The sequence below is a fragment of the Triturus cristatus genome, chromosome 2_1 (assembly GCF_964204655.1).
Source record: "Triturus cristatus chromosome 2_1, aTriCri1.1, whole genome shotgun sequence".
NCBI lineage: Eukaryota > Metazoa > Chordata > Amphibia > Caudata > Salamandridae > Triturus > Triturus cristatus.
Window position 1 is genome coordinate 844,397,116 of NC_140581.1, and position 26,000 is coordinate 844,423,115.

The window sequence follows — 26,000 nt, forward strand, 5'->3', positions numbered from 1 at the left end:
ATCTGTGCAGTGAGAGCCTGAGGGGAATTTGCGCATCGGCGTAACTAACAGCAAACGGAAAAAAATAGTAAAAGAACAACTAAATAAGAAGAAGCAGACAAGTGGTATTTTCGTATTTAAAGGTACTGTGTTTTGATGGTAGCAGCGATCAAAGGGTCACCAGTAAGCACTCACCATTAATTCATGAAGCGACGAAGCGGTGTATTGAAAGTTTCAAAACTGCGTGTGCGACTACATGAATTTGAAGTGCTCAAATTATTTTTGTTGGAACGCCTGTCGCGGTGACAGGCACACCATTGACTTTTGAATTACGAGTTTGTGGTACATGTTTTTGAGATTTCACGCAAAATGTTTTTTTCATAAGTGGAAGAATTTAATGCAAAAAAAGAATGTTTCACAAGAGTTAATTTATTGCAAAAATGGTTATTTCTTTCTACAATGTCTTATGATTTGCTGTATGCCAACGTTGTTTTATCGCTATGTACAAGTTATTGTTTGTTGGCATGGGAGTGGGTACTAGTCCCATGTCTCTTATTTACGTATCCCTGTTTAAGGGATAGGGGTGGGTTTTTAGTCCCATGACCCTTATATAAAATGTTTTATCCCTGCTTAGGGATGGGAGTGGGTTTTTAGTCCCATCACCCCACATTCACAGTAATTTATTTGGGAATGGGTTTTAGCTCCATTTTTACAGGGGGTTTTAGTCCCACCTTTGTCACTTTGAGTTTGGGTGTCAGTCCCATTTACTCTGTTATAGGGGGTAAGAGTCCTACCTATTTATAGGGGGTTAGTGTCCCACCTATGTCATTAGTAATGGGTACCAGTCCTATTTACTAAGTTTAAAGGGGGTCTTAGTCCCACCTTTACGTGTATGTTGGGTATCAGTCCTTTCATTTACGTTTTCACTGTCTTGTGTGTGTGTAGCCATCTTTTGATGCCACACCGTGCTGCATGTCGGTTTTACATTATGCACGTGTCAGTGGGTTTCAGTCCCATGTGACGTATTATTTAAATTTGGGTGTTAGTCCCAAACACGTGGGTTTTAGTCCCATAGTGTCCCTTACATGAGGGTTGGCGTTTTGAGTTTTCGTCAGGGTCTTCTCACGTGAGAAGTACTTCCTTGGGTATTGTTCTACCCATAGACATTTATACCCGTAGGATTCTACTCTGGGTATCATATTCATTTGTCGTATGTGAGCTCTTATTTCACTTTTAAAAAATTTCTTTGTTCAGTATTAAGGGAAGGGGATGGTGTTAGTGTGTTGATCTATGCTTGCATCTTTCCTTTCTCCTTAGTGTGTCTGTTTTCCCTCTCGTGATGTATTTCTACATGCATTCCTGGGTTTATGGACTATTCATATCTTGTGTACATTTCTGTATTTATTTGTTTACTTATTAGCAGTTTGGGTTTATTTTAGGTTTTATTAATTTTCAGTGTAAAGGAAGAGGATGTGTAGTATCCTCAGGTCATGTTATTATGTTCCCTTCATTCTGTACCTAGCTGCTCAGCCAGCGTCAGTGTTCCGCGTAGAATGTTAGTGTGGGTGGAATGCTTAGATACTGTGTGGGACTGAGACAGTTGGGAAGATGGGCTGAGCAGCTAGGAGGCTGCTCCTGGTGGGGCTAATGCTGGGGTCTATGCTGGGGCCTATTGTGGAGCCTGATCTGGGGCCTGTTCTAGGTTCACTACTTCTACACCTAAGATCTCAATAAACATCATCTACATTTACCTGGCCACGTCTACAGCGTCTACTTGTACATCCTGCACACGTGGGGCCAGCCCACTACAGAATGCTGTTCAGGACATTCACCAGCTGACTATGTTTCCAATGACAAAGGGATTCCTAATAGACCTCCCAATCAACAAAGAGTCTATTCTTCCAACTCTCCAGTGAAAAATCAATGTTTAAATAAATGCCTGGTCAACCCTGAACTAATGAGCTACATTTAGTGACCTACCGACAATAAATGAGTGCAATCACTTGTGCTACAAATAAATAACTTGAAAGACCTCGTGCTGTTTCTAAAATCTAACCTTTTCAGTGTACATTGCTAGAATGGAGTAATGCAAAAAGCTTTTAACTATAACTCAATAATTGTAAGAATCATTACTATAATAGACTTTGCTAGAATATATACATTTTGATACATTTTTGTTGAGCATACTAATGTAAATAATCTTTCCCATAACCTATTCTAGTTATCTTTACTGGACTGTATACATTTAAGTATCTTTGTCAAAATGAATCATGCTCAACAAACAATTCTGAACCTTGTATAGAAATCAACTTTGCCAATTATACTGCGTTAACGAGGCGCTTGTATTGAACTCACCCATCTTATGGTGCGACTTAGCATGGATCTATCAATGATAGTTCAGTTATGCTTTACTCACAACGAAGAAACAGTTACGAATTTTTAATCAGGAGCTCATTAACCTAAGAACCAATAACTTCCAAAAATGACTGATGACCTGATCTGCTAGAATGCCCATCATTATGAGTGGCCTGACAAACCGACCGGAATTTCCCCAACTCCGAAGTTATCATTTCAGGGGGCACCGGTAACTCAGGGGGATGGAATATCTGGCTCATTATGAGTTCGACCCTCAGAGTCCACAAAAAAATTAGGAATTGCTGGAAAATCAGTGATTCTGTTTCTGATTGCACTGGTAATTCCTCATTTTGCACTGGAATTAAGAGGCCATTGGTAATGGGGGCCAATGAGTAAATTGTGCTATTGTATTACATTTTAAATGTTAAGCTACGCTGGCGCTAGAGCACAACTATTAATAGTACCCTGAGGTGGATCATTTCCAGATTCACCTCAATGCAAGTGTACTAATTCAATCCACATATCCATACCCTAGATAGTACAAGGTATGAAATGTTAAACTTCATGACATTCCCACATCTTACAATACCCTCTGCAAGAGAAACTACATCAATCAGCCATGCCACGGCACCCACATGTTTCTTTGTTTAAGCATTTCTAAATACTAATCTTGACAACTGCTCACCCTTGTTAAAGGCAAAGCACAAACTATGACTAAAGGCTAACTGCCAAGTTAGGACAAGCTTTGGAACATTAAACACTACAATCCTATACAACCAGCGCTTAATTTGTGCTGTTTTTTGCTGGTGCTTGGCATCCGCAAATTTTTCTAAACACCTACATGTGATTATGACAGTCCACCACAGTGTGGTGTTTGTCTTGTTTTAAGACCAGCTAAGCGTTTCACAGATTCAGATACATCAAAACTAGAATTAACTATAGCGTCTAGACCATCCTTACAGCTCGAGGTTGCTTGGAACAATCTAAGATGTCAAAATGGTATCAGTGTGGAGGTTAGCACCGGAACTGGCATTAGGCAAGCCTAGGAAGGGTAGTGGGTGGTGTGAGCCCCAGTGGCCTCCTGATCAGTAAATTGGGACTTGCCACTTACTTTTCTTTACAGATTAGCCATTGTAACCAAACAATTCCCGGTACCAGTGGGGGAGAGCATACAACAGTGTTTACCAAAAAATGCAGACCTAAGTAAATGATAACCAGTTCTAGTAAAACCACAGAAAATGGTAAATATTATTGAAAGACCCAACATGATGCTAACAGTGTAGCCGCAGACCTCATATATCACCTAGAATAAATAATTCAAAACCTAACTCACAAGGGTAAAGGGCATCACTAAGCTGTAGGCCAACATTTTACCACCGACAGAATGTCATCACAACCTCTCATTGCTCACTCTCCTTTCAGATAACAACCAAACAGTGACTACCACTACAGACAAAAATGCTCAGAGCCCAATCAAAGCCATAGTCCTCAACAAATGGCAAACTAATGTCAGGTCACCTGCCCCAAAACCATAAATGTTCGTATTCTTTCCACCTGTCAGAAAGGAATGGTTCTCTGCCTCACAGAAACATTGCTCTATTTAATAAGCCCCTGCCTAAATGATATGGAAGATTGTACATAGATAGATCTATCAAGGGCGATAAAGACAGAGAAGTAATAAAATAAAATTCAATTAAGTGTAACCAGATAGAGGTGTCCGTGCACAATATTCAACATTCCAACTCTTGATTGGTGGACTCTGGATGAAAACAACTTTTTTTTTCACAGAGGTAATCTATCAATGCTCAGTTTATCCCACTACGTTTTCCAACTAGTGATAATAAACTGTAGTAAAAATAAAAACTAATTATAAAGTACTAATCATGGAATTTTTAAATTCTAATTTCCAATTAGGAAAGTAAATGAATTTTAAAACCCACATAGTAGTGCACAAACACAAGCTAACTTTTAATCTGATTGTCATAATAACTAGTTCTTTAACAATCTCACATTCGTGGCTAGATTATGGCACCGTCAAATTCCAACTTCCCAACATTTATACACCTAGAATATTCTAATCCCCTCTGAACATCTGGCTCAGTCCTTCTGTCAACTTAAGGAACATCGCATATAGTCATAAACATATAAATAGTTTTTGGGGAAAATCACTTTCTGTTGCTTCTTTTTGTCTGTAAATTTTAATTTTGTAACCACTAATTTTAGGAGCTCACTCCTATTCCATAATACTGTCTTCATTCCATGTGTGAGTTGGAATTTTCTATCATATCTCCCACCCTCATTCCTACTGTGGATCATACGAGATCCTTGAACATTTCCTGATAGGACCTGTGGTTTAATTCAACCATTTTGGTAGTCCATTTATGAACACCTCTCAAATTTGTTTTTAGCCCTCTGAAAGTTTGCTATGCAGAGCCTTGTAAAAAACTGAAAATGAGATATCATCTAGAGATGTATAAAGTGAACACAATGGGCCTGACTCACAAATCTCTTTGCATGTGTAAGTTCTAGTCGCGCAACTTATTCTAGATAAAAGGTCCACAGAGGAACCTGAGTAATTACTTTTAGTAACAAGTTTGAGGAGCTAGACAAGATTAAATTTAGCCTAACCATTGATTATCAAGATCAGACCCCTCTTTCCCAGCTATGCACTTGTGGGCCACTGATGTAATGACCACCTTAGCCGATTGTCTTTTATTAGTACATTGAAGGATCTAGGATATGAACCTAAAGCTATTCAGTGTACAGTGCAAAGATGCCACAATTGTGTGCCTTTATGACGCTCTGCCTAAACCTCACACTAATGTTTTTGTTTCACAATCATGTATCATTTTTGATAATCTATAGTAGCATTTTGAATGCTTAATCGAAGAAAAGTTAAGGTTAATGGTTTATAATGATAAAATTACACTGGTAAGGGTGTAATGGATGTTGATCAATTTGTCATGACTATGCAATCTAACTTTGAAGAAGCTAAGAGTTGTGAAATCATAATCATGAAGTATAAGTTGGTATGCAGTTTTTATCTGGCTAAGTGGTTTTGTTTGTTGACTTCAAACTGTTTTCCATAAATTTCGAAAGAAAGATTAATCGGCATATTTGTTAAAATGAAAAGTAATCATTATTTGTGTTTCACTGGCTTAGCACATTGTAATGGAAGCTGAATTTTTAGTTACCTAGAACGACAGCTAACACAGTAGTGCAGAAGTAGTACACAACGGCTCGCAAACCAATCTTGCCAGAAACGCTGGAATCCAGAGCAGCCACACCTGAAAAAGGAAGATAAGTCTTAGTGTTGCAGCTGGATCAGAAAAAAAGAAACTTTCTAGGTCATAAAAGAGCACAATGCTAGCATGAAAAATCAGCTTTCAATTCACTGGACCAGGACTTCCACAGTGTTACTGAAAGCCATAGGCTGGCGTGGCTGTTTTGGTTGCCCTATCTATGAAAAGTGACCATCAAGGCAGACATTGATCCTCTTTCCAGAATGTAACACATTGAACGTTCCTAGTTCAGAAACAGGGTCTGAGTGTCATGAATTAATACTCTAGATGGAAGACTGAGTGCATTGAAACTGTTGACATATTTTTGAACCAACCTTACTACTTTGTTTGATTGCATTTTCAATTATTGTATGAAATACTACCCTAACACTGTTTAGATTTTAAAGGAGTCATTAGCCAAAAATCATTTATCTTTCCTAAAACATCTTTTCAAGGCCTTTCATTCAGTCCTCTTCAGCCATTGGTCTACGGTAGCGCCATTCACATTTTGCTTCCGCTTACCAAATCACATTGAATGGACCAATTGGTCAGCCCACTTCAGCCATTGGTTACTTGTGTATGAGTGACAAAAGCACAATGCCATCATTCGCACAGAAAATAATGCACCTTAAATGCATTTTAATGACATGGCTTGTGTCAATTTTTTAGGTCTGGCCTTAGCCAAGACCTCTTCATGTTACTAACCTCAAATGTGTATTATACTTACTTATAGCAGCCCGGCAACCACTCACACATGGTTACTGGGCAACTTGTGTGTCTTGGTATGTGTGCATCGCTCACATACTTATTTCATGTTTTACAGAAAAGCATTGTACACTGACAACCTGTGTGTACGACTGCATATGCCCGCATGCATAAGGGGCTGTCTGTGAATGTTTTTTTGTGGACAATGCAAAAGCTAATCCAAGAAGGCCACCCTTAAATGAGCATGTAGATGTGTCTTCAAGTATGAGCCTACATTTTTTTATTTTATTTTGTACAACAACCATTGCAAAATGGCATCTCGTTTGCACTGTCTCTGGAAAAATATTGACCATACACATCTTGCAAAAAACATCCAATCTGTAATCATAGCATAGAATTGCAACTGATTTCACAACGTTAATTTTGAGATCACTTTATATCACATACAAAATTCCTTTATCATTCTTCTGCATTTACTCTAACCCAAACCATTACCACATTACTCTAACCCAAATGCATACCACATTACTCCTCAGATGGTAACAGTAGAAAAACACACAAAAAATATATAGGTGGGATCATATTGTTTTCTTCCACCTTCTACAGGACAAATGCAGTTGGTTTTAATCTATTGGCAGATTGTACTTGGTAAATCCAGGTGAGAGCAGTTATTGCCCATTTCAGAGAAAAGCCTCATAGTGGCTGGACTCTCCAATGGAGATACTGGACGGTAAACTTAATTCTGGCCCTCCGGTATCTCCACTGGAAACTCCGGCCATCTCGTAACAAGGCCCATTGTGTTTGCCCCACTGTAGCAATGCTTAGAATCTGGTCTGAATCTCGGGTTAGAAGAGTCTGATTCAGGAATATCTAGCATGGACACCACACTGCATTCTGATGTAGAGGATACAATGCCACAGGTACACCTGCATGACAGTTTATCACACGCAGTAACTCATTATTTCCATGGACAACTTTCTTCACAAATAACCTACGCTTAATCCACAAACAGTGCATTTAAGAGCCTAGAGATTCTGTCAGGGATGAAGAAAGGGTCACAGGAGTGCCTCATCATGTAGGTAACATTTGACCAAACGTTAAGAAATGAAATCCAGAAAAAGACAGAGCAACAAAGCCCCTGGCACAAAGATAAAATTATGATTTGATCATGGCAGAGCCTGTAGCTTGCAAAAGGTGAGTTGAAGTAATGGCACCAGAAACAAAGCCTTGAAACAAAGAAAAGGACCACCTATAAGGGTTCAAAGGGATGCCGCTGTAAAGGCCTAAACTCAAGGGAGAAATCCTACCTGTGAGAATAAACCAAAGTGGTGCACAGCTTGAAAGAATACTTTCACCAATGCGGGTAGAGTAATGCTTCACTACCGAAAACATCTAAATTGCCTTTCCCAATTGTTCTTTGAATGCATGAACAGCCAAGCCCAGAGTAAACCCACCATGCACAAATTACAGAGATTTTACACAATCAGATTAAAGAGGTTGTAATCTCTTAGCGGTATACCAGCTAATAATGAAATTTTGTTGTCTGCCATAAGACCTTAAAGGCTGAATGATGCCTGGACTGATAGGTTAAAAAACCCTTGATAATAAGCCTGTGGTTCTCTGGCTCCATTCTGGGAGCCGATGCAGACCAGGGTCTGGCTGGAATATTGTGGTAACTCAGGGACAGCAGGAACCATTCTGGCACCTCTGCTAATTGATGCCATGACATTCCATTTTAGGACACATTACTCCTGATTTTGCTTATGAGCTGAGAAATGAGAGAACCCGGATAGCACATCCTCCTGCAAATGTGTCATGAAATGAATAGGTCCCTGCTGGACACAAGCAGATCAAGCAACGAGTGAACCAACTGAAACAAATCAATCTGAACATCTCCTTCTTCAGTACGAACATTTGTGCTGATTGAAAAAGTTGACTGAGATAGTCACTCCAGACAATTTCTAATCCAGAATGAATACCACCATCAATAACAGAAGGCATAGATCTGTCCTCAGGAACTAAAGATGTGCCAAGCCCACCAAAAACCTGTTTTATGCACTCCCTCTGTTGTTTCTTATGGTCAAGATGGATAAGGCCTGAAGGTGAGGACCTAGGGCCTGATTTTGACTTTGGCAGTGTGGGAGCGGACCGCAACGCCACTGCTCCCACATCGACAAAGCCATCCGAAAAATGAGTTTTTTCATGGTCTGGGGGGCGGGCAGCGAGGAGGCAGTTGCTGTACGGCATGGACTGTGCAGTCCATGCAGTGCAGAAACAGGGGTGCATGCACACAGGGAGGTACAACATGTGTCATGTCCCATGCAGAGGGCAACAGGGGGCCCTGTCGGGTCCCCTTCGTTTCCCCACCGCCAGCCTTTTCATGGCAGGCTCACCTCCACGAAAAGGCTGGTGGGGGGGAAACTCGTGATATGCATGGCAGTTCCGCAGCGGCATCGCCATGCATATTGCTTCCCCAGACTGCAGTGCCACTGCCAGGGATCGTGGATCCCTGGCGGATGTGGTAGTCCCCAAGTACTCTGACTGCCATTCTCTTAATACAGCGGTTGGACCGTTAGTGCAGCAGTCCCGGACCGCCACCGCACCTCTACTGCGAGTTTGGCAGTCCAATGGTCCGCCAAACTTGTAATCAGGCTCTAAAGATAGCAGACAACTCTATCCATTGGATAGCTGATTTGCCTCGACCACAGACCTGCAGTTCTGTACACTTTTTATTTCATGAGTCAGGCACTGGCGCTCAGTTCTGGCTTTGGTGGTAAGTATCAAAAGGAATGTAGGATCCAGCGTAGAAATTTTATATTTCCAACCACCCTGTCATTGATGTCACACATTGACATACTATTGAAACGATGCAGTCAAATTCTAGTGAATCTGGGGACCAACGATGGAGGGCATGACAGACAAGACATGACAGACAAGTAGTTTCCAAGCACAGACATGAAATCACCATTGTGAGGGAAAATTCATTGCTAGTGACTGTCTCAGGCAATTTGGAACTTGAATGCTCTCTGATGAGAAAGCAAAACTCTTCCTTGGACTTTATTGAAGACTCTCTCTAAGAGCTCATCACTTGTGTTGGTTCCGGAGGTTGATCACCCATTCATGGGTTCGTAACAGCAAGTTCAAGTCTCTGAGATGGCATTTTGATAATGTGGACTGGGTCACTGAAATTATGTGATTCTGGGACCGTGTTTTTTTCCACATAATTGTGGATTTGCTGCATTTTCCACATAATCCATCAAAGTTTGCATAATCTGCAGATTTTAGCAAAAATAAATTTTGCTTCAAGCTCAAACGCATCAAAAGTTACTAAAACATTGCAACATGTATTCGCACACTGTCGAAGGTCTTTCACAAAGGTTTACTGGTCATCCTCCAGTTGTTTATTCTGTATTTGGGGTTAAACTGGTATTAAAGAGATGAAATATGTGTCCAGACAGTATTACCATGTGTAGAAATGATATAATAATGAAGATATACTATAAATAAATGTGCTGCATTATGCTGCATAATTTACTTTTTCTTCTGGCATACTTGAATCAACCCTGCCACATAATTTGATGCCCCCTGCCACATAATTGCAGGGGCCCTGAATACGGAGCATGGTCTAGCTAAATACAAAGACTGCAATGTCATGGAAGATACAAACATAAATCACACAGAATGCACCACACTGAAGAACGGCACAAGAAACAGCAGAAGCCTCCACATAGCCTGCAGGGTTGACAACTGCATCCAAACCAAAGAGCTGACTACAATGGCAGTCGGTCAGACCACCGACTGCTATTACAGTGGTTAGGAAGCGCCTGACAAGCAGGCGGCATTCCGACCGCTCTATTTTGATGTGACCGCTGGGCTGGCAGTCGCAAAGCTGTCAGAACCGTGGCGGTGGCATGCTGTGGCCAATGGAAACGGCTGCAGCACATGCCGCAGCCTTGCAGGCCACCAGTAGGCCCATGCACTGTGTGCCATGTACCATACAGTGCATGGCACTTGGTGCAGGGAGGTGAGTGGGGGCACTACATGTTCCCCCATAGCCACTTCCCGGTGGCCTGTCATGCCAGGGGACCCTGTTTGGGGCCCCCCATATCACTTTCCGACAACCTTTTTATGGCGGCGTTCCCACCATGTAAAGGCTCTCAGAAAAGGATATCCAAATCCCGATGCGGTGCCTGGCTCGGCACCGCCGCTATTCAGGCGGCTACTCTGCTATGTCAGGATCTGAGCTCCTGGCAGAGGGGACGGTGTGGACTCCAACCACTGTGGTCCGACCACCAGCATCATAATGCTGGCGGACCGGAGGGCTGTAGGCGGTCAGACTGCCACCAACTGCATGTTGTGGTGGTCTGACCGCCATCGTAATCAGCCCCAAACTATGGAACAATCAACATAATAACAATGAAATGCATAGTTTCACTAAGCTTGACAATTCTGTGCTGAGGAAAATAAATGTATTCGTACAGCAGAGAAGAAAGGAGGGTTACATTAAACTCACTGGTGTCATTGGAAAAGCCATGAACAAACCAGCAGAGTCAAAACCTTTTATCATGGTTTGTGCTGACTTCAATACCAAGGTGGGAGAATGAGGAAATAACTATGTGTCAACACTTGCGCCAAAAAATGTACTATGCATCCCCTGCCTGTGCTACAACTTTGAAACGTATGATGCAAAATTAAAATACCTAAAATCCCTCTGTGCAAGTGAAGGATTGATCTTCGCTCAAAATACATATATTTCAGACTAATTAATGTTGCAGAAAAAATTAAATACAAAGAATTACAAAAAAATCATATGAGAATAATGGCCATCATATCCCAATCCATAAAACATGTGGTACATTTATAGTAATTGGTTATATTTTACTAACAGCGGAAGACTGATGGTATAGGATTTAAAACAGCAGACTAATGTGGAGAGTAAGCATAACACCCTCCACTTGAACATAAAAGGAAACATAGCTGAGGAAGCACCTGGAGATCATGAGCTGGACAGCAATCAGTGGCAAACTGTGGTTCGAAGTATGCAATCAAAACTGTAAAAAATGGGGCAACAAGAATAACACCTAATGAAAGAGGTTACCCACCAAAGAAATTGGCTGCCTATACTACACACACCATCTAATCTCAATTAAACTCTTAGAGATGAGAACCCAGGGGAGAAAGGATCATGATTACCAAAGATAGTACATTTTGGTACCTAGTTCGATGAGGAGTGTAAACAAGTAAATGAGGATCTCAAGGACGTCGTTTGTGCCAGGGCTATCTCAAAGGAACTCAAGACAGTCAAAAAAGCTACAACATCAAGAGAATTAAAGAAGAAGGGATCCAGAGAAACTGCTGTGTCCTGAAGAAAGCAGAAATTTGAACCACAAATGGCACTTCATCATCACTCAACCCCTAGACAACAAATACAGATGAAGGACACAAATTAAGAAGAGAATAACAGGATAACTTTACAGAAGACAACAAAAAGAAGTTAATCAATGACATACCAGGAAAGTCCTGTGCCCAATCATGATTCCACCTGAGGCCTTCAAACACCAATCAGAATGGTAGTGTTTAATTCTGGCACCCCTTTTCAACAAGATATCAGCCCAGCAGGACTGTCCTCATTCGTGGCTGAACTGCATCATTATTCTCTTATGCAAAAAACATTAGCAAAACAAACAGGTCTGGCTTATGAATGAAAGTGCCTTTTGTGTGAGTGATGAGTATAGGCGCTCCATATGTCACAATACATGCATTTAGTCACTCATCTTTGCACTCATGTATCCATTCATCCATTCACTGACTCATTCTTGTATTTTCCCCTCTGATACAACTGCAATAAAACATGCACAAACTGGACAACGTATGCAAGGTAAATTAAAAGAATACATGTAGAAACAAGCTTTTGCAATGCAATAGGTCTCGCATTTGCAAGAGTTTGAGCTATTGGCATTGTAAATGACAATGCCTTTTATTAATGTGTTTTGAAAACATGCTAGCGGTGCATAAACACACACGTTGTACTTATAGTTGTTGCTTAAGAAAAGCAAGGCTGGCAGTAAAAGAGGAGCAGTTACTGCCAGCCTTGCTTCTCTTAAGCAACGACTATAAGTACAAAGGGTCTGTTTATGGACCACTTGCAGGTTTTCAAAACGCATATATAAAAGGCATTGTCATTTACAAAGCCAATAGCTCAAATGCGAGCCCTATTGCATTGCAAATGCTTGTTTTACATGCCACTCCGATCCTGTTTCCTGCCCCTTCATTGAAGGCTCGCAGCTGTTTTTTCTGGCTGAGTTATGACATCCTCTGATATCTTTTCCAAATCGGTCATTTGCTTTCCTAGAGCCTGGATTCAATAGTGGTCACGACGGGCACTATCCTTGAGAAAGCACCCTCCATGCTGGAGATCACAGTATGCAACATCATTTCTGATTTTCGCTCATTTTCACAGCCTCTAATTACTCTCCCTAAACTCAGTTGATTGTCAGAAACCCCTGAATGTTTTAAGGCAGATTAGCAAAGACAAACGAATGAGCGCCAAGAAGATAAAAAGTATCTGTGATTGTTGAAGCTGTCTAAGACCAGTGCACTCAAGAATCTCAGTTCGATGTGTGAGCTGCTTGTCCAGTCAGTGCTAATTCTTTGCAATTTGGTAGTACTACTCCTGGTTGTATAATGCAATTATCAGGACTACAGGGAGAGGAGGTGGCGTAATGGCCAGAGCTAACGACTTTGGAGCTGGAGAACCAGATTCGAGTCTCGGCGTCAGCTCAACATCCTGTGATTCTGGGCGAATCCCTTAATCCTGTTCCTGCCGAAAAATGAATGTGTCATTTTGTAATGTAACTGATGCTCATCTAAAGCGCTCCAATAACTTCGGGTTGAGTTTGCGCTATATAAAAATGCCCAAAATAACATAAAAGCTAATGAAAAACCAGGACTGGATGAATTATTCCCACTGGATCAGGGAAACACAGCCCCTGGTCGAGAGATATGTGGTAATGGAAAACGCTAGGATTTGCGGAGGTCGTGCTAAATGCGGTGGAGAATCTACCAGTCGATTTGCATTCTCCTAGGCATAATATGTTTGACAATATTATAGGCGCATTTAGCTGTTCCCCCAGTTATCAAAGCTTTTTCCGTTACCACCCAGGCTCTAGGTGTATCCAATGCCAAAATGCCTTGACTCAAATGACATTTTTTATGGCCATGAGATGCTTAAGTATCGTTGTAGCAGTGAACAAACTGCGTAATGCAACACGAATTTTAGGCGCGTGAAAAAGTTGCTACCCAAGATCACAAAATTTGGTGTCCGAAAACCAAGGATTAGAACTGCTTACATCTTGCTCCCAAGTCAATCAATTAGCTACTAAACACCAGTTCTTCCCCTCATTTAAGGTTTCTACATGTTGTTGGCGTGACTAGTGACGATGGTTTTGAGTTGCTGGTTTTAATGGTAAACGTCATGCCAGATGCACACAAGGGATCGGATAGTTCATAGCGCCGCGAGGCTGCAGTTTGTGGAGGTGTGCTTTGCTGTATTATGGAAGTAGTGTACACGCTCTGACAGAGCACACGCTGCATGTTTGTGGTTGAACAGTGGCAAGCGCATGCCATGGCTTTGCACTCGCAGTCCAAGGGGAGACAGTTCCAACAGCATTTACTGGGTCGTTTTGCGGCCTCAATAGTGAAATAGCGTTTGGCTCTGGGAAAAGCTAAACTGCCGTCAATAAACTAGAGGGCAGACCCATAAGCAAATGGAAGACAAACCGCACATGTTATAACGTGGCCAAACAGTCTAAGGTGCGGGAATTAGGCTCCAGTCTCTCTGGTAGCATGGGTTTGAATCCCACGCTTCCAATTTTGTTTTTTTCAAATAAATATTGTTACATTAAATAGTGGACTTACTTTACACTGAATACCTGAATTCACATTTCCTTTTATTGATTCCAGACTTTAAGCACACGTTGAAGCCAGCGCTCCCATCTGTGTAACTAAGATATGAAGTGAAACAGAAACCTAACACTGTACAGTCGGTGACAACGTAGCCGCACAAGCAAGCTGAGCAGACGGCTTCCGGATATATATGAAAGCGGCGCCGTGCTTATAGAAATCACGGTGCCTGTGCACATAAGTTAGACGCATGGTGGCCGGTGAAGCGGGCAACATGGTAATAAGAAATGAGTAATATAGATATGAAGTGAAACAGAAACCTAACACTGTACAGTCGGTGACAACGTAGCCGCACAAGCAGGCTGAGCAGACGGCTTCCAGAAATATATGAAAGCGGCGCCGTGGGGGTGCCGGGGGGGCCGGCCTAGCACTTTGCCAGGGCCGGTTTTGGTTCCCAGTCCGTCCCTGACCACAGCAGTTTTAAAAAACCAAAGTAGTCCGTATACGAAGCAGATACAGACCTACAGCGTAACTAAGCTGTAGTTGGTCCGTGCTGCTTGCCTTAAAACGGATGTGACGTTTCGGAACGCCACCCAATAATGAGCCAGGAGAGCAACACCTGAATGAACCAATGCCAAGCGGCAGGTGGGATTACCCTCCATATTCTGTTTACTTCAGGTCTTGTTACAGCGCATGCGCTGTCTAGGCTCGACCTAAAAAGAAAACATGCTGCCTTCTTAACACAGGGGGCATATGTTTGCACTAACAAAACTAAACATAGCAGCGGGTATCCATCTTGCAGAAGTAATGTACAAAGTAAATAGCTGCTTTAAAGTTCCAGCATGAATGTCTCGTTTAGAACCAACATGTTGGCCACCTGGGAATAGTAAAACAATGATATACTATGAGCAACAGCAGTCCATGATGGTCTTTTTATTTTAAAGGAAGTGGTCAAATGGAATGTGGTGCACTGCAGGTAAAATGAGGGACTAGGAAGTGATGAAATTGGAACTATAAATGGAGAACATTGATAATTGAAGGACTGGCCAATCAGCTCTTACGCTGAAGTGCACTCATGTTCAGGTTGATGTGCACCGGAAGCATTTTACAGTTCAACTTTTCCTTTTATGTTTTTTCAAATGCAGCTGATGGTCGGAAGTAGGGGGATGTGTTATTATTATATTTGTGCCTATTAACCTTGCAATGTAATGTCACAGGCTCAGCCAGTCGGGCATCTGCTGTTCTACATGGTCAATTGTGTAACAGTCTGGTGTATAAAACTAGATTAAAATCAATAACATGTTGTCATTAAGAAAAAAAAGATGGCAAAATAGCTCAGTGCATTAGTTTACCAAACACAGCGATTTCCATGCAACATGGAGATCCCCATCCAAGTTCCCGTGCCTGCGGTTTTATAAGTACCTTTTTGAGTTTGTTTAGGTGTGTTTGTTTGCACAGATATTAAACTTACAAGGTTGCAGTAGCAGGAAATGTAAATTTAAAAAAATAAAAACAAGAATGAAAAAAAAAAAAGTCTAATTAAAAAAACAATTTGCTTACAATCTTATGTACTATTGAGGAACCAGACGGCAACTAAAGTGGAGGAATGTGGAGGCTAACATTTTGGATCCGAAATTTTCATTCTGTAATTTTTCTTTTAAAGTAGTGCTTGTACACCAGTACGAAAATTCCGAACATTTCTAACTAGAGAAAATAGAGTATACAGCATAATCGTGTAAAAAACACAAATTGAAAAGTTGCTCGATTTATCGTCATGAAAATACTGGCAGGTCCTTGCTACCTCTAAGGCAGTGACTATTGTCTTGAAGACCGATAATGACCTATGACCTCTCTGCTTTCTCCTGTTCCACAGAGGTCGACATATCTAACATGTTTTGTTCACAATGCTGCAAACTGCAGGACCAAGCAAGATATTTTAAACCTACAATTGCTATTATGAGCTCATAGCAAACACCCTACCACATATATAAACACACTGGGATCTCCTAATAGATATTTGGAGCAAGACCTTTTGTAGGCCAATGTGCACTGAAGTGCCACCAAGGTCTCTTGTGAAACCTCATATGGATTTGTGATTTCTTATACAGTTTAATTTACAGAAGGATAAACAGAGAAGAGAAAAATGTAATACGGCCACATCACCAACGACTAAGTGGGTTATTTCGACTTTGGCAGGCTGTACCCCTTTCCACCAGGGCATAGAAGGCATGTGCTCAGCCGCTCTGCCGGATTTCAAATCACCACATTTAAAGATCTGTACCTATCTGGCAGAAATGTCTATGCCCTCAGAAGTGCCACTGCGGCTCCTCTTAGGGCACTGAAACGTTGTTGAATAACTGCCATGTCTCCTGCAGCCACTCAGCAAACTTTTTTGTTTTCAAAAACAAACTCCTAAAGTGATGCAGTTTATCTAGGATGGAAACAGCACAAGAGAGAATCACATAGAGTGAATAATTACTCAAATGTTGTGGTAAAAAACACACTGAGACAGGAAACACCATGCCTGGAAGAGCATTGTCAAATGAGCTGGGTTGAAAGTGGCGTCAAGAATGGAAATACACTTTATGCTCCTACTAGGACCAAGTGATACCAACAAACACACCATTTGTCACATACTAAACCTGTTCACACTGGGTGTTGGAAGGTTGCAAGACCCTGTGAGGAAAGGTAGTCACCCACTGGACCTCAGAGCAGGGACACACAACACACAGACACTGACAATACACGGAGACAGAACTAACACGTCACGGAACAAGAAACACTCTGACACTGCGGTGGATATTCTCATACAGGCTTGAAGGAAGGCTTAGAAATGGGACCCCCTCTACGCAACACCCACCACTAAGACAACCTGCCACCTGCAAACAACAGTATGCACCCTTAGATACCAAGCAGCGCCATACTAAGACGCTATGGGAATGGCAATTTTTCTTAAAACTGTTTTACTGGTGAAAATCAATACACAGTTGGATATTACAGCACTCAACATCATGACAACACAGTAGGCAGTTTACACCGAGCATCCATATTTGCAGGTTATGTCTTGAAACATGTTATTACAGGATTGCTAGTTTTTTTTCTATCATGTTTCCCTTCCCGGAGGTCCTTTTGTTTCTCGATGTAGCTGGGGCACATACCTGTACCTTGTGTGTATTCTACTTACTCCAGATCTGCTCCCATTTCTTGGGGCAACCTCTAGTCTCGTAAACTGTATTTTCTGCCACCATCGACCAGTCCATGTCTCGTTCCCATTCCACATGGAATGGCAATCTTGATACTCAGGAATGCCGCCTCAGAATTGTCTACGTATTTGTAATAGAGCAGATCTGACTCGAAGGAAGACCAGAAAATTTACAGACAACATATGTACAGTAGCACGGGCAATGTCGAGCATGGTGTGCATTTCAGCAGCTGTGTCTGTAGTTTAGGATGAAGGACAGTACATGGCAGTACAATTCTCATTGGTTTTAAAACAGTTACACCTCACAGGTGGATTCTCGGGGAGGAGGGATTGGAATGGATCCACTCTAAATGACACCATTTTTGATCTAGAGCTGGGATGAGAAACCTAATTTTCAGTTTCTATGTCCAGTATCTACACCACCAGATCACATCTCCTCATCCACCTCTGTTTACTCAAAAAATAATTTAAATAACCAGGAGCACGCATGAGATGGAGATATGGAGGTATTAAAAATAATGAAACCCTGATTAGTGGAAAAGAGCTCTTAAATCATAACATGGCGTGTTACACACAGTCAACAGCAGGAGGCAGGCTGCACGATGAAACAGGGACAAATGAATTCTATCATTTAAGAAGGACAATGCAAAGGGGAATTGTGTGGGTCTGGAAGCGGAGTAGGCCTTTTCGCTACCCCTATGTTATCATGCTGACGTCCAACTGCAGGCTGTGGCCACCGTCTGCAGACCGTGTGAGAAGGCGAGTGCATGAGCACAGCACATAATGAGTCTAAACCACATTTCCTGCTTCTAAATCTATCCTGTTCTCATTAGTATTAACAATCTTATATTGTTTTCGGTTGTCTTTGCGTCTTGTAATTGCTGTTCGTGCATCGCTGCTATTAGCTGATTTTCCGTTTTTGTGGAAGCTCAGCTCAAGAGAATATTCTTCACTGTTGTTATTATTTGATAAAGATAACCTTTTGCTTTTATGTCATACAAATGTCATCTGCTCAATAACACAACAGCTTAGCGAATTGGCACATTTTGATTTAGATTAATAAGCAGAACAATGTTGGAAAGGACCAAAAGATTTATTCAAAATTTCAAACATTAGATGCATCATATTCTCTCCACCCACCGAGTGCCTCGATGCCCCCATCCAAGTGAGAAAATGTCGGACTGCCACATCTGGAGCCACTAACAGACTTGAGCTATGCAGGGCGCAGTGCCAGCGATGGGCACTTCTTTGTGTTTGGTGGCCTTGTCTAAGGACACTCATTTAGAAGCTTATACCCTCCCTGTACTCAACATTGTCTGGAATGGAGGGGAAGAGGAAGGGCAGAGATCTGCTACCTGGAGAAACTCCAGATTCCCTCTCATAGGTTGAACTGCAAGAAGACTAGAATTCTCAGCAGCTGCTCCTCAGCTCATGCACATGCATAGAGAGCGCAGACCGAGTTGCGCTGTCGTAAGTCAGAATACCACTAAAAAGGCACGTTGTTTGTGAACAGTATGGATGTGTCCTTTCTCTATAAATGTACCTACTGCGCAAATAACACCTGACTTGTAAAGGTGTGAGGAGTTTCATGAGGTTACACCATGGTCACCAGCTCACAGCATTGTTTTGCTGTCGCTTTTCTACAGTGTTTCTTTATCTTTTGCTGAATTCTCCCCAGAGGACCTTAGTATCTGAGCAGATTTTCTTAGTTAATGAAAAAGAAGACCAACAGCAAACAGGGGGGAGGCTTTGGGGGAGGGGACGTATTAGATTCAGAAGATTCAGATCCTCCGTTTTAAACACTCCACCAGATGACTTCAAAACAACCACTGCTTTGGATTGTTGCTTTAAGACACCAAGCCAACCGAGGCACAGCAAGCAACGCACAAGTTACTGTGACAGGTGGCAAATAATGTCCGACAAACAAGGTATTGTTGTCTTTCAGATGTCTTTTTAACTGGGAGGCATATGTGCCTGTTTTCCAAACCCTCTAGGTATCTCCCAGTTGTGTTGCATTCTACAATGACAACTCCACCAGAGAATTCAACTAATTTGATATGTGCGGCCTTTGGGATTCCTCTCTTGGTACCCCTTCATGAAAGGCCTCTCACTACAGACCCAACCATTCCTCCTGCTCACCCATTCTTTTACCACATTCTCCATACATTTGGACAGCTCAGAGCTGCTAACTGCAACTGCTCATTTCCATTTTGTGCAGGACTTCTGGATTATTCTGGCCTAAGTACAAAACACAGACAATAACTACTTTGAGCATTAGCTGGCACTCCCATCTCAAAAACTGAAACATATATTTTTCATTGCTGCAGTAAAATACATTGGCGGTCCAGTTTCCATGGGTATCAAGGCCAGTATCAGGCTTCTAGAAAGCCTCACTTGGTCTCACAGCTATGCAAGTAGTAGTAAAAATATCACCACAGCTTGCATCTCCTACCTGATGAAAAGCTGAGCAAATGAGGGCAACGTTTCTTTCAGAGTTAACTACTCCAACTACTCCATCTGTCTGCTACTAAAGACTTGGGATGTATCCACCTCACTCGATGAATCTGCCGCAGTTTTATTGCAAGAAGCTTGTCAAATCACTTCTTGATGAGATGTTGGGCCTGTTAATTTGTTAAAATAACTACTGGAATTTCTCTCTACTTTTAGGAAATTGCCAGGCCATATTCTTCTGCTGTAGTAATTTGTCACATGTTCTAAAAAGTAAAGTGCATGATGTGATACACATTTTTGTCATCTTTCAATCCATCTGGCACTAAACAGTATGATGAATAAATAACAGTCTGAGGTTTACCACAACTGAAGGACGCGGTACACATCCAAAATATCTTTTATATAATAAAACAGAGGGAGAGGAGCAAAGGATGGTCTTTTCAGCTCCTTGTTTTTCTGCCTCCACTACAACATTGACTACTAGCCTGTAATGCTGCAAGGCTTGATTTACACCATGATGGACGGCCCGCTGTACATTCCACTACCACCCACCATGTTTTAAGATCTCAGCTGACCGGCTGAGATCTCTGTAACTTCAATGGAGATAACACTAAAAGTTTGGTGAGCAGCTGCCTTTTTTCAGGTGGCCACTCATCAAACCTTTCTACTTCTCAAAATCTCGAATTTGTTTTTGGGAAACAAAACATAAACGACCCAGACACCCAGGGAGGGGTGTGGGGTTGGGGGGGATTGTCTATTTTTTCAGCTCAGGGCTGTAGGGGTTTGCCTGGCGGTCCTGAAATAAAACAAAAATGCATCAGACTGTCCACTCTAGATAGAGTGGATGGTCTGATGTACTTCAAACTGGCGTCCCCAACTCTGCAGGAGCTCTCCATATAGGGGTTTCGACGGCAGAGCTAGAAGAGGTACTACCATCAGAAACATTGGAGAGTCCACTAGGCTCACAATAGGGAGAGCAGACCATCTGTTTGGTGGACAGGGTACTCTGCCAACTGTGCAAAGTTTGGGGTGGAGTGCCCTGCCCACCCCATTCCAATTCAGACCCATAGTTTAAATATATACCTCTGAGGTCCTCTGTACATGTGATTTGGCACACATACCACAAGCATGTATGGGCAAAAAAGAACTCTGCAAACATAAAACATGGATCCTGATTCACAGAGCCAGGATTGATGGGATTTTATGTTTATATGGTTCACATATAAATGCGAAAATATGGTGGAATTGCTTATTCACAAAGTCAGGGATACATGAAAGATTTCACATTTTAAAGTGGCACAACTGGAAGAAGTAGATGCGGATCAAACCATTTGTTCATTGGTAGGGATTTTCATGCCTCTTTGAGGTAGTTCCCCACTCTGAATACATTTGTGAATTTAAAATTGTGAAAGGCAGAAGAATTTGATGGGCGTGTAGTGGAATGGTATTGTTCCATGGAGGGAAAAATACTTTAACGAAGCAAAGCGGTTTGGTTTACATTTTGCTTCATTAATAATTGTGATTTGAATGCCAGGAGGCAAAATTGACACTGCAACAGGAGTCACAACCTATGATTTTAGGATGTGCCCATGAGGAGCAGTGTTGGTACTGATTTGCATAAGGCGGGCCTTTGCCTGGAGTGGATGAAAAACGATGAACTGGAATGCAGCCCGAGTGATTGCCACTGGCTAAGATAAGTTTAAGTATTCCATCCACCACATTGTTGTTGCTTACGGTTCCAGTTTTTAATCAACATTAGCAAATGATGGCAACATTTCTGATAACTAACAACCTATTGTTAAAAACTACCTAAGAATACACATAGATTTTGATTTTAGACTATCAAATATTTCCAATTTTCAACAAAAACTGACAAGATGTCAATGCATAAAGTTTTTTTTTTCCTTTTTACAAATTTGTATCTTTTGGAATAGTACATTTTTTTCTACAGCCACCAAGATCCAATTGTGTAAATCCCTTCCGAAACCTGGGTAATGGTTTTGCTAATTACCTAGCACAGGCACAACACTCATCTTCATCCAAAGCTACAAATGATTCTCTGGTAAATAAGTTACCGTATTTATTCTTGTGTTGGGATATAATTTTGCATGAATATGCTTTAATGACTACATGGTTCTCCCATATTTGCATCAAATACTCTACATGACCACAGCTCCTCTAACATTAGTCATGATCTAGATGCACAGCCGTTTTTATATAGGAAGGCTTTTGCCTAGCAGTGTCTGTATCAGATGCAACTATGTTACTACTATAAAAAATATGCTTATTAAGGGAGAGAAATAAATAAATAATGACACAGTAGAGGGAAAGAAGAAAAGATAAGATAGTTTTCATTATAACTTTGTATTAGAAAAACAACAAATGCCATTGTAACACATAAGAGGGCCGAACTTCAGAACTTTTATTAATAGCAAATGGTGTAGAATTCAGGCAAAGTCTACTGTGTAAAATAGCATATTTAATCAGTTCCTGCATTAAAAAGTTGCACGAAGTGGTAACCCCTTTAGCGGGATACCACTCCGGGAAACCTCAAGTGTTTCGGGACCTAAAATTACTGGGCCCAGATATAGAAGACCTGGTTTTACCACATGCACCTGGAAAAACCATGGTTGGGAGAGGAACAGGAGCTGTGATTAGCTACACAACTTGGCTCCCTCTCGCCTTTCCAGTGTCACCCCAATTGCAAATGCATCCCACAGAGCAGGTGGTAAATATGTAAATATTTGTGTTAGCATCAGAGAAAACCTGCCTTAACCCCTTCGCTGCGGCACGAATTCCGCCGCAGCACTGGGGGGGGGGGGGGGGGGGGGGGTGTTTGGGGTGAGCGCGGCTCCACCATGCTCATGACGGAACCACGCCGTCATGAGTCATGGGTGAGCTGTGCTCATGACGGCGTGGTTCTGTCATGACTCCACCCACTTGCGCTGATCGCCCGCACAGGCGGGGAAACAGCGCCGCATGGGCGGAGCGGCCGCCAACGGCCGCAGCATGACGGAACCACTCCGTCATGAGCACATGGCGCCCGTGGCTCATGACGGAGTGGTTCCGTCAGGAGCATGCAAGGGGTTAAAGTACCTGGCAATTCCAGGTCCAACAGGATTTTTCCCACTCTGTGGAATTTAAAGAATGATCCCATTTCAAGCACAGAATCTTTAATTCCATCCCTGGTATCTTAGAACGGAATCAACAGGGAACCCAGATTGGGGGCTTGTTTGTTCAAAGTACACCGATCCTGTCTTTTTCAAAGTGTTATTTAACAATGGGTTTATGTGGTATGCTAGTCTTCTTCATATTGCTTGCTGGGATTCTATTTATTGCTTGAGGCTCTTACCCTCCTGTTGTATACTTATGATATGTGTTCCATGTTCTTTGGAACCGACTGTAGTCAGTTTGCTGTGTTCCTGGGAGCATCCAGATGTGTCATTGGCCGTGGGTCATCTTCTATGCGAATAAAGCTTAATTTGGATCTCTACATCCATTCTCGGCTGTTATTTAATTCCGCCCTGCCACATTTTACAGGTGAGTTAATTTCAGACTTAGTAGAGACCTGGAAGAGTCAAAACATTATCTGTTCTTGCTGCCTTACATAAATGACGGCTTGGCTTTGGCTTTGTTTTCTTGGGTGTCCAGCATTATGAGATATGGGGGCATATGTATCAAATTCTCTATTTGCGATTCTCAAATAGCGATTTTTTGAGAATCGCTATTTGGGATTCGCAAACGAGATGTAAGTAAAAATTTGCAAATTGTTAGCGATTCCTTGCCATTCCTTAATTGCGATTAGCAAATTGCGAATCGCAATTAAGGAATACTTTCCCATTCATTCCTATGGGCCAGGAGGCCCATAGGAATGAATGGGAAGATATTCTCAATTAGCGATTCGCAATTAGAGAATCGCAAATTGAGAATAATTCCAAGGGTGCAAGGGTGTCATAAGGACACCCTGATGCACACCTGAAATGAGCATGTGTGCGCATGTGGCGTACACACATGCCCTAAGGGCATGTATGTGCGCCACATGGCACTTTGAAAAATGCCAAAAAGTGCATCTTTCAAAGAAATCACAAATTACCACCAACTTGAAGTTGGTGGTAATTTGCGATTTCTTAAGGAGAAATCGCACAACTTGGGTGCTTGTTACATCGCATTTAAGGAATCGCAATTTGCAATTCCTTAAATGCAATCGCAAAATAGAGAATCGCAAATATGCGATCCTCTAATTTGCGATGCCCTTTTGGGATGATACATCCCAAGAGGCCTTTTCCCATTCGCAAACGGGCCGATTCTGACAATCAGCCCGTTTGCGAACGGGAAAAGGGCTTGATCCATATGCCCCTGGGTCTGTGGAAAAGAGATAGCTAACTCCTCCATTCTCTGTTTGTAGTACACTGCTACTTCTAATATTAAAGGCTAGCTTGGGGTATCCTCCATGACTTGAGAGTCAGCTTTGACTGGGGCCTTGGGTGCTGGTCCTCACATGGGTTTCATTTTTAATTAGGTATAAACTTATTGTTGGCAAGTAGAATTAAAGAGGTATAAACAGGGCGACAATGAAGATCATGAAGCAATAATAACACTAAAAGTTCAGCGAGCTCCTTAAAGCACATTGTTGTTGGTCTTGTCTGAGAATGATGCACTTTTTGGATGAATAATCATCAGCACACGCAGATCAGTTCACCCCTAATGAAAACGTGTGTTACTCCTAGTCCCACTCATCCTCCTTCCCGTCAGTAGTTATGAGGTTACTCACACCTTGTGACTGGAAATTCCGGGAGATGCTGGGACTGCAATACCCGTCCATACACTAGTGGGTGCTGCAAGTCAGCTCGCATTCCCAGCATCCTGCTGACATACCACTCCCAGGTTAAGGCCATCTCATAAAGGGAGAATTGGGGGTCATAATGACTGTGACGAGGGTGAACAGGACTTGGGGGTAGTGAAGATTACTGGCACGTAGTCAGAGCAGTCATTGAGGAATATGAAACAACAAGGGAATTCATCTGAACGTAAGCACACATGCACGAAGTACAATGCAAACCCAATTAATTTAATAGGGCTGAATCACTAAATAAATGTATGACAAGATGGAACTAAGCACACCAATACCAAAGTTCCTCCCATCAGCCTCCAAATATTGAAGTCAATAATGATTTGCATATGTCTGAGGAGAGATCCATTTTGTAGCTAATTTTAGCACCAGGAATACCTTGAACTCCCCACCCGTCCCACCTCCCATGAAGGTGAAAAAACCATTACAACGTAGTCATTACAACACACTACCTTTATAACACAGTTATTACAACCCAGCATCCTTTACATCGCATGCCATTACAACGCAGCCATTACAACGCATATCACTACAACGCATGCCATTACAATGCATGCCTCTACAACACATGCCATTACAACACATTACAAGGTAAGTAATGAGAAAATAGTAATTTTTACCCCTACACTATCCAACACTTACCCTACTGTTGCACTCAGTGGAGTGGGAATAGTAGTTTTTACACCTACACTATCCAACACTTACCCTACTGTTGCACTCACTGGAGTGGGAATAGTATTTTTTACCCCTACACTATCCAACACTTACACTACTGTTGCACTCACTGGAGTTGGAATAGTAATTTTGACCCCTACACTATCCAACACTTACACTACTGTTGCCCTAAAGGTATTATGCGTTGTAATGGTATGCGTTGTAATGGAATGCGTTGTAAGTGTAGTTTCTAAAAATGCGTTTTGATGGCATGCGTTGTAAAATCATGCGTTGTAATGGATGTTGCGATGTAAAAACCTTGTTGCAAAGGCAAGCGTTGTAAACGTTTGCGTTGTAACGTGTCCTATTCCCCATGAAGCAGCAAGACTCCTAGTCAATCCATGGGTAATCCCAGCTTGGAGATGGATACTTGCCAAATATATAATGCCAAGGAAACGGTGGACCAAATCCACCTATCTATAGTCAAAGAGCCAGTTTTCTACCCTTGACCTCATGCTGCAAAAGTTACCTACAATGGTCTGCTTGACGAAATGAACATGCTCAGTCAGTATTCACTGGAAGCCCTTCTATCATCAAAAGTGTGAAGAAGCTCCTTCTCAAG

General features: G+C 41.9%; 1 protein-coding gene across 1 annotated transcript in view; it reads right to left on the minus strand.

Annotated features, from left to right (window-relative positions):
- SLC1A1 (solute carrier family 1 member 1) overlaps positions 1-26,000 on the minus strand; it is a 309,344-nt gene that overhangs the window by 106,502 nt on the left and 176,842 nt on the right. Inside the window, exon 3 of the mRNA XM_085632941.1 lies at positions 5,529-5,621. Within this exon, the coding sequence (XP_085489067.1) occupies positions 5,529-5,621 (93 nt within the window). The remainder of the gene's footprint in view (positions 1-5,528; positions 5,622-26,000) is intronic.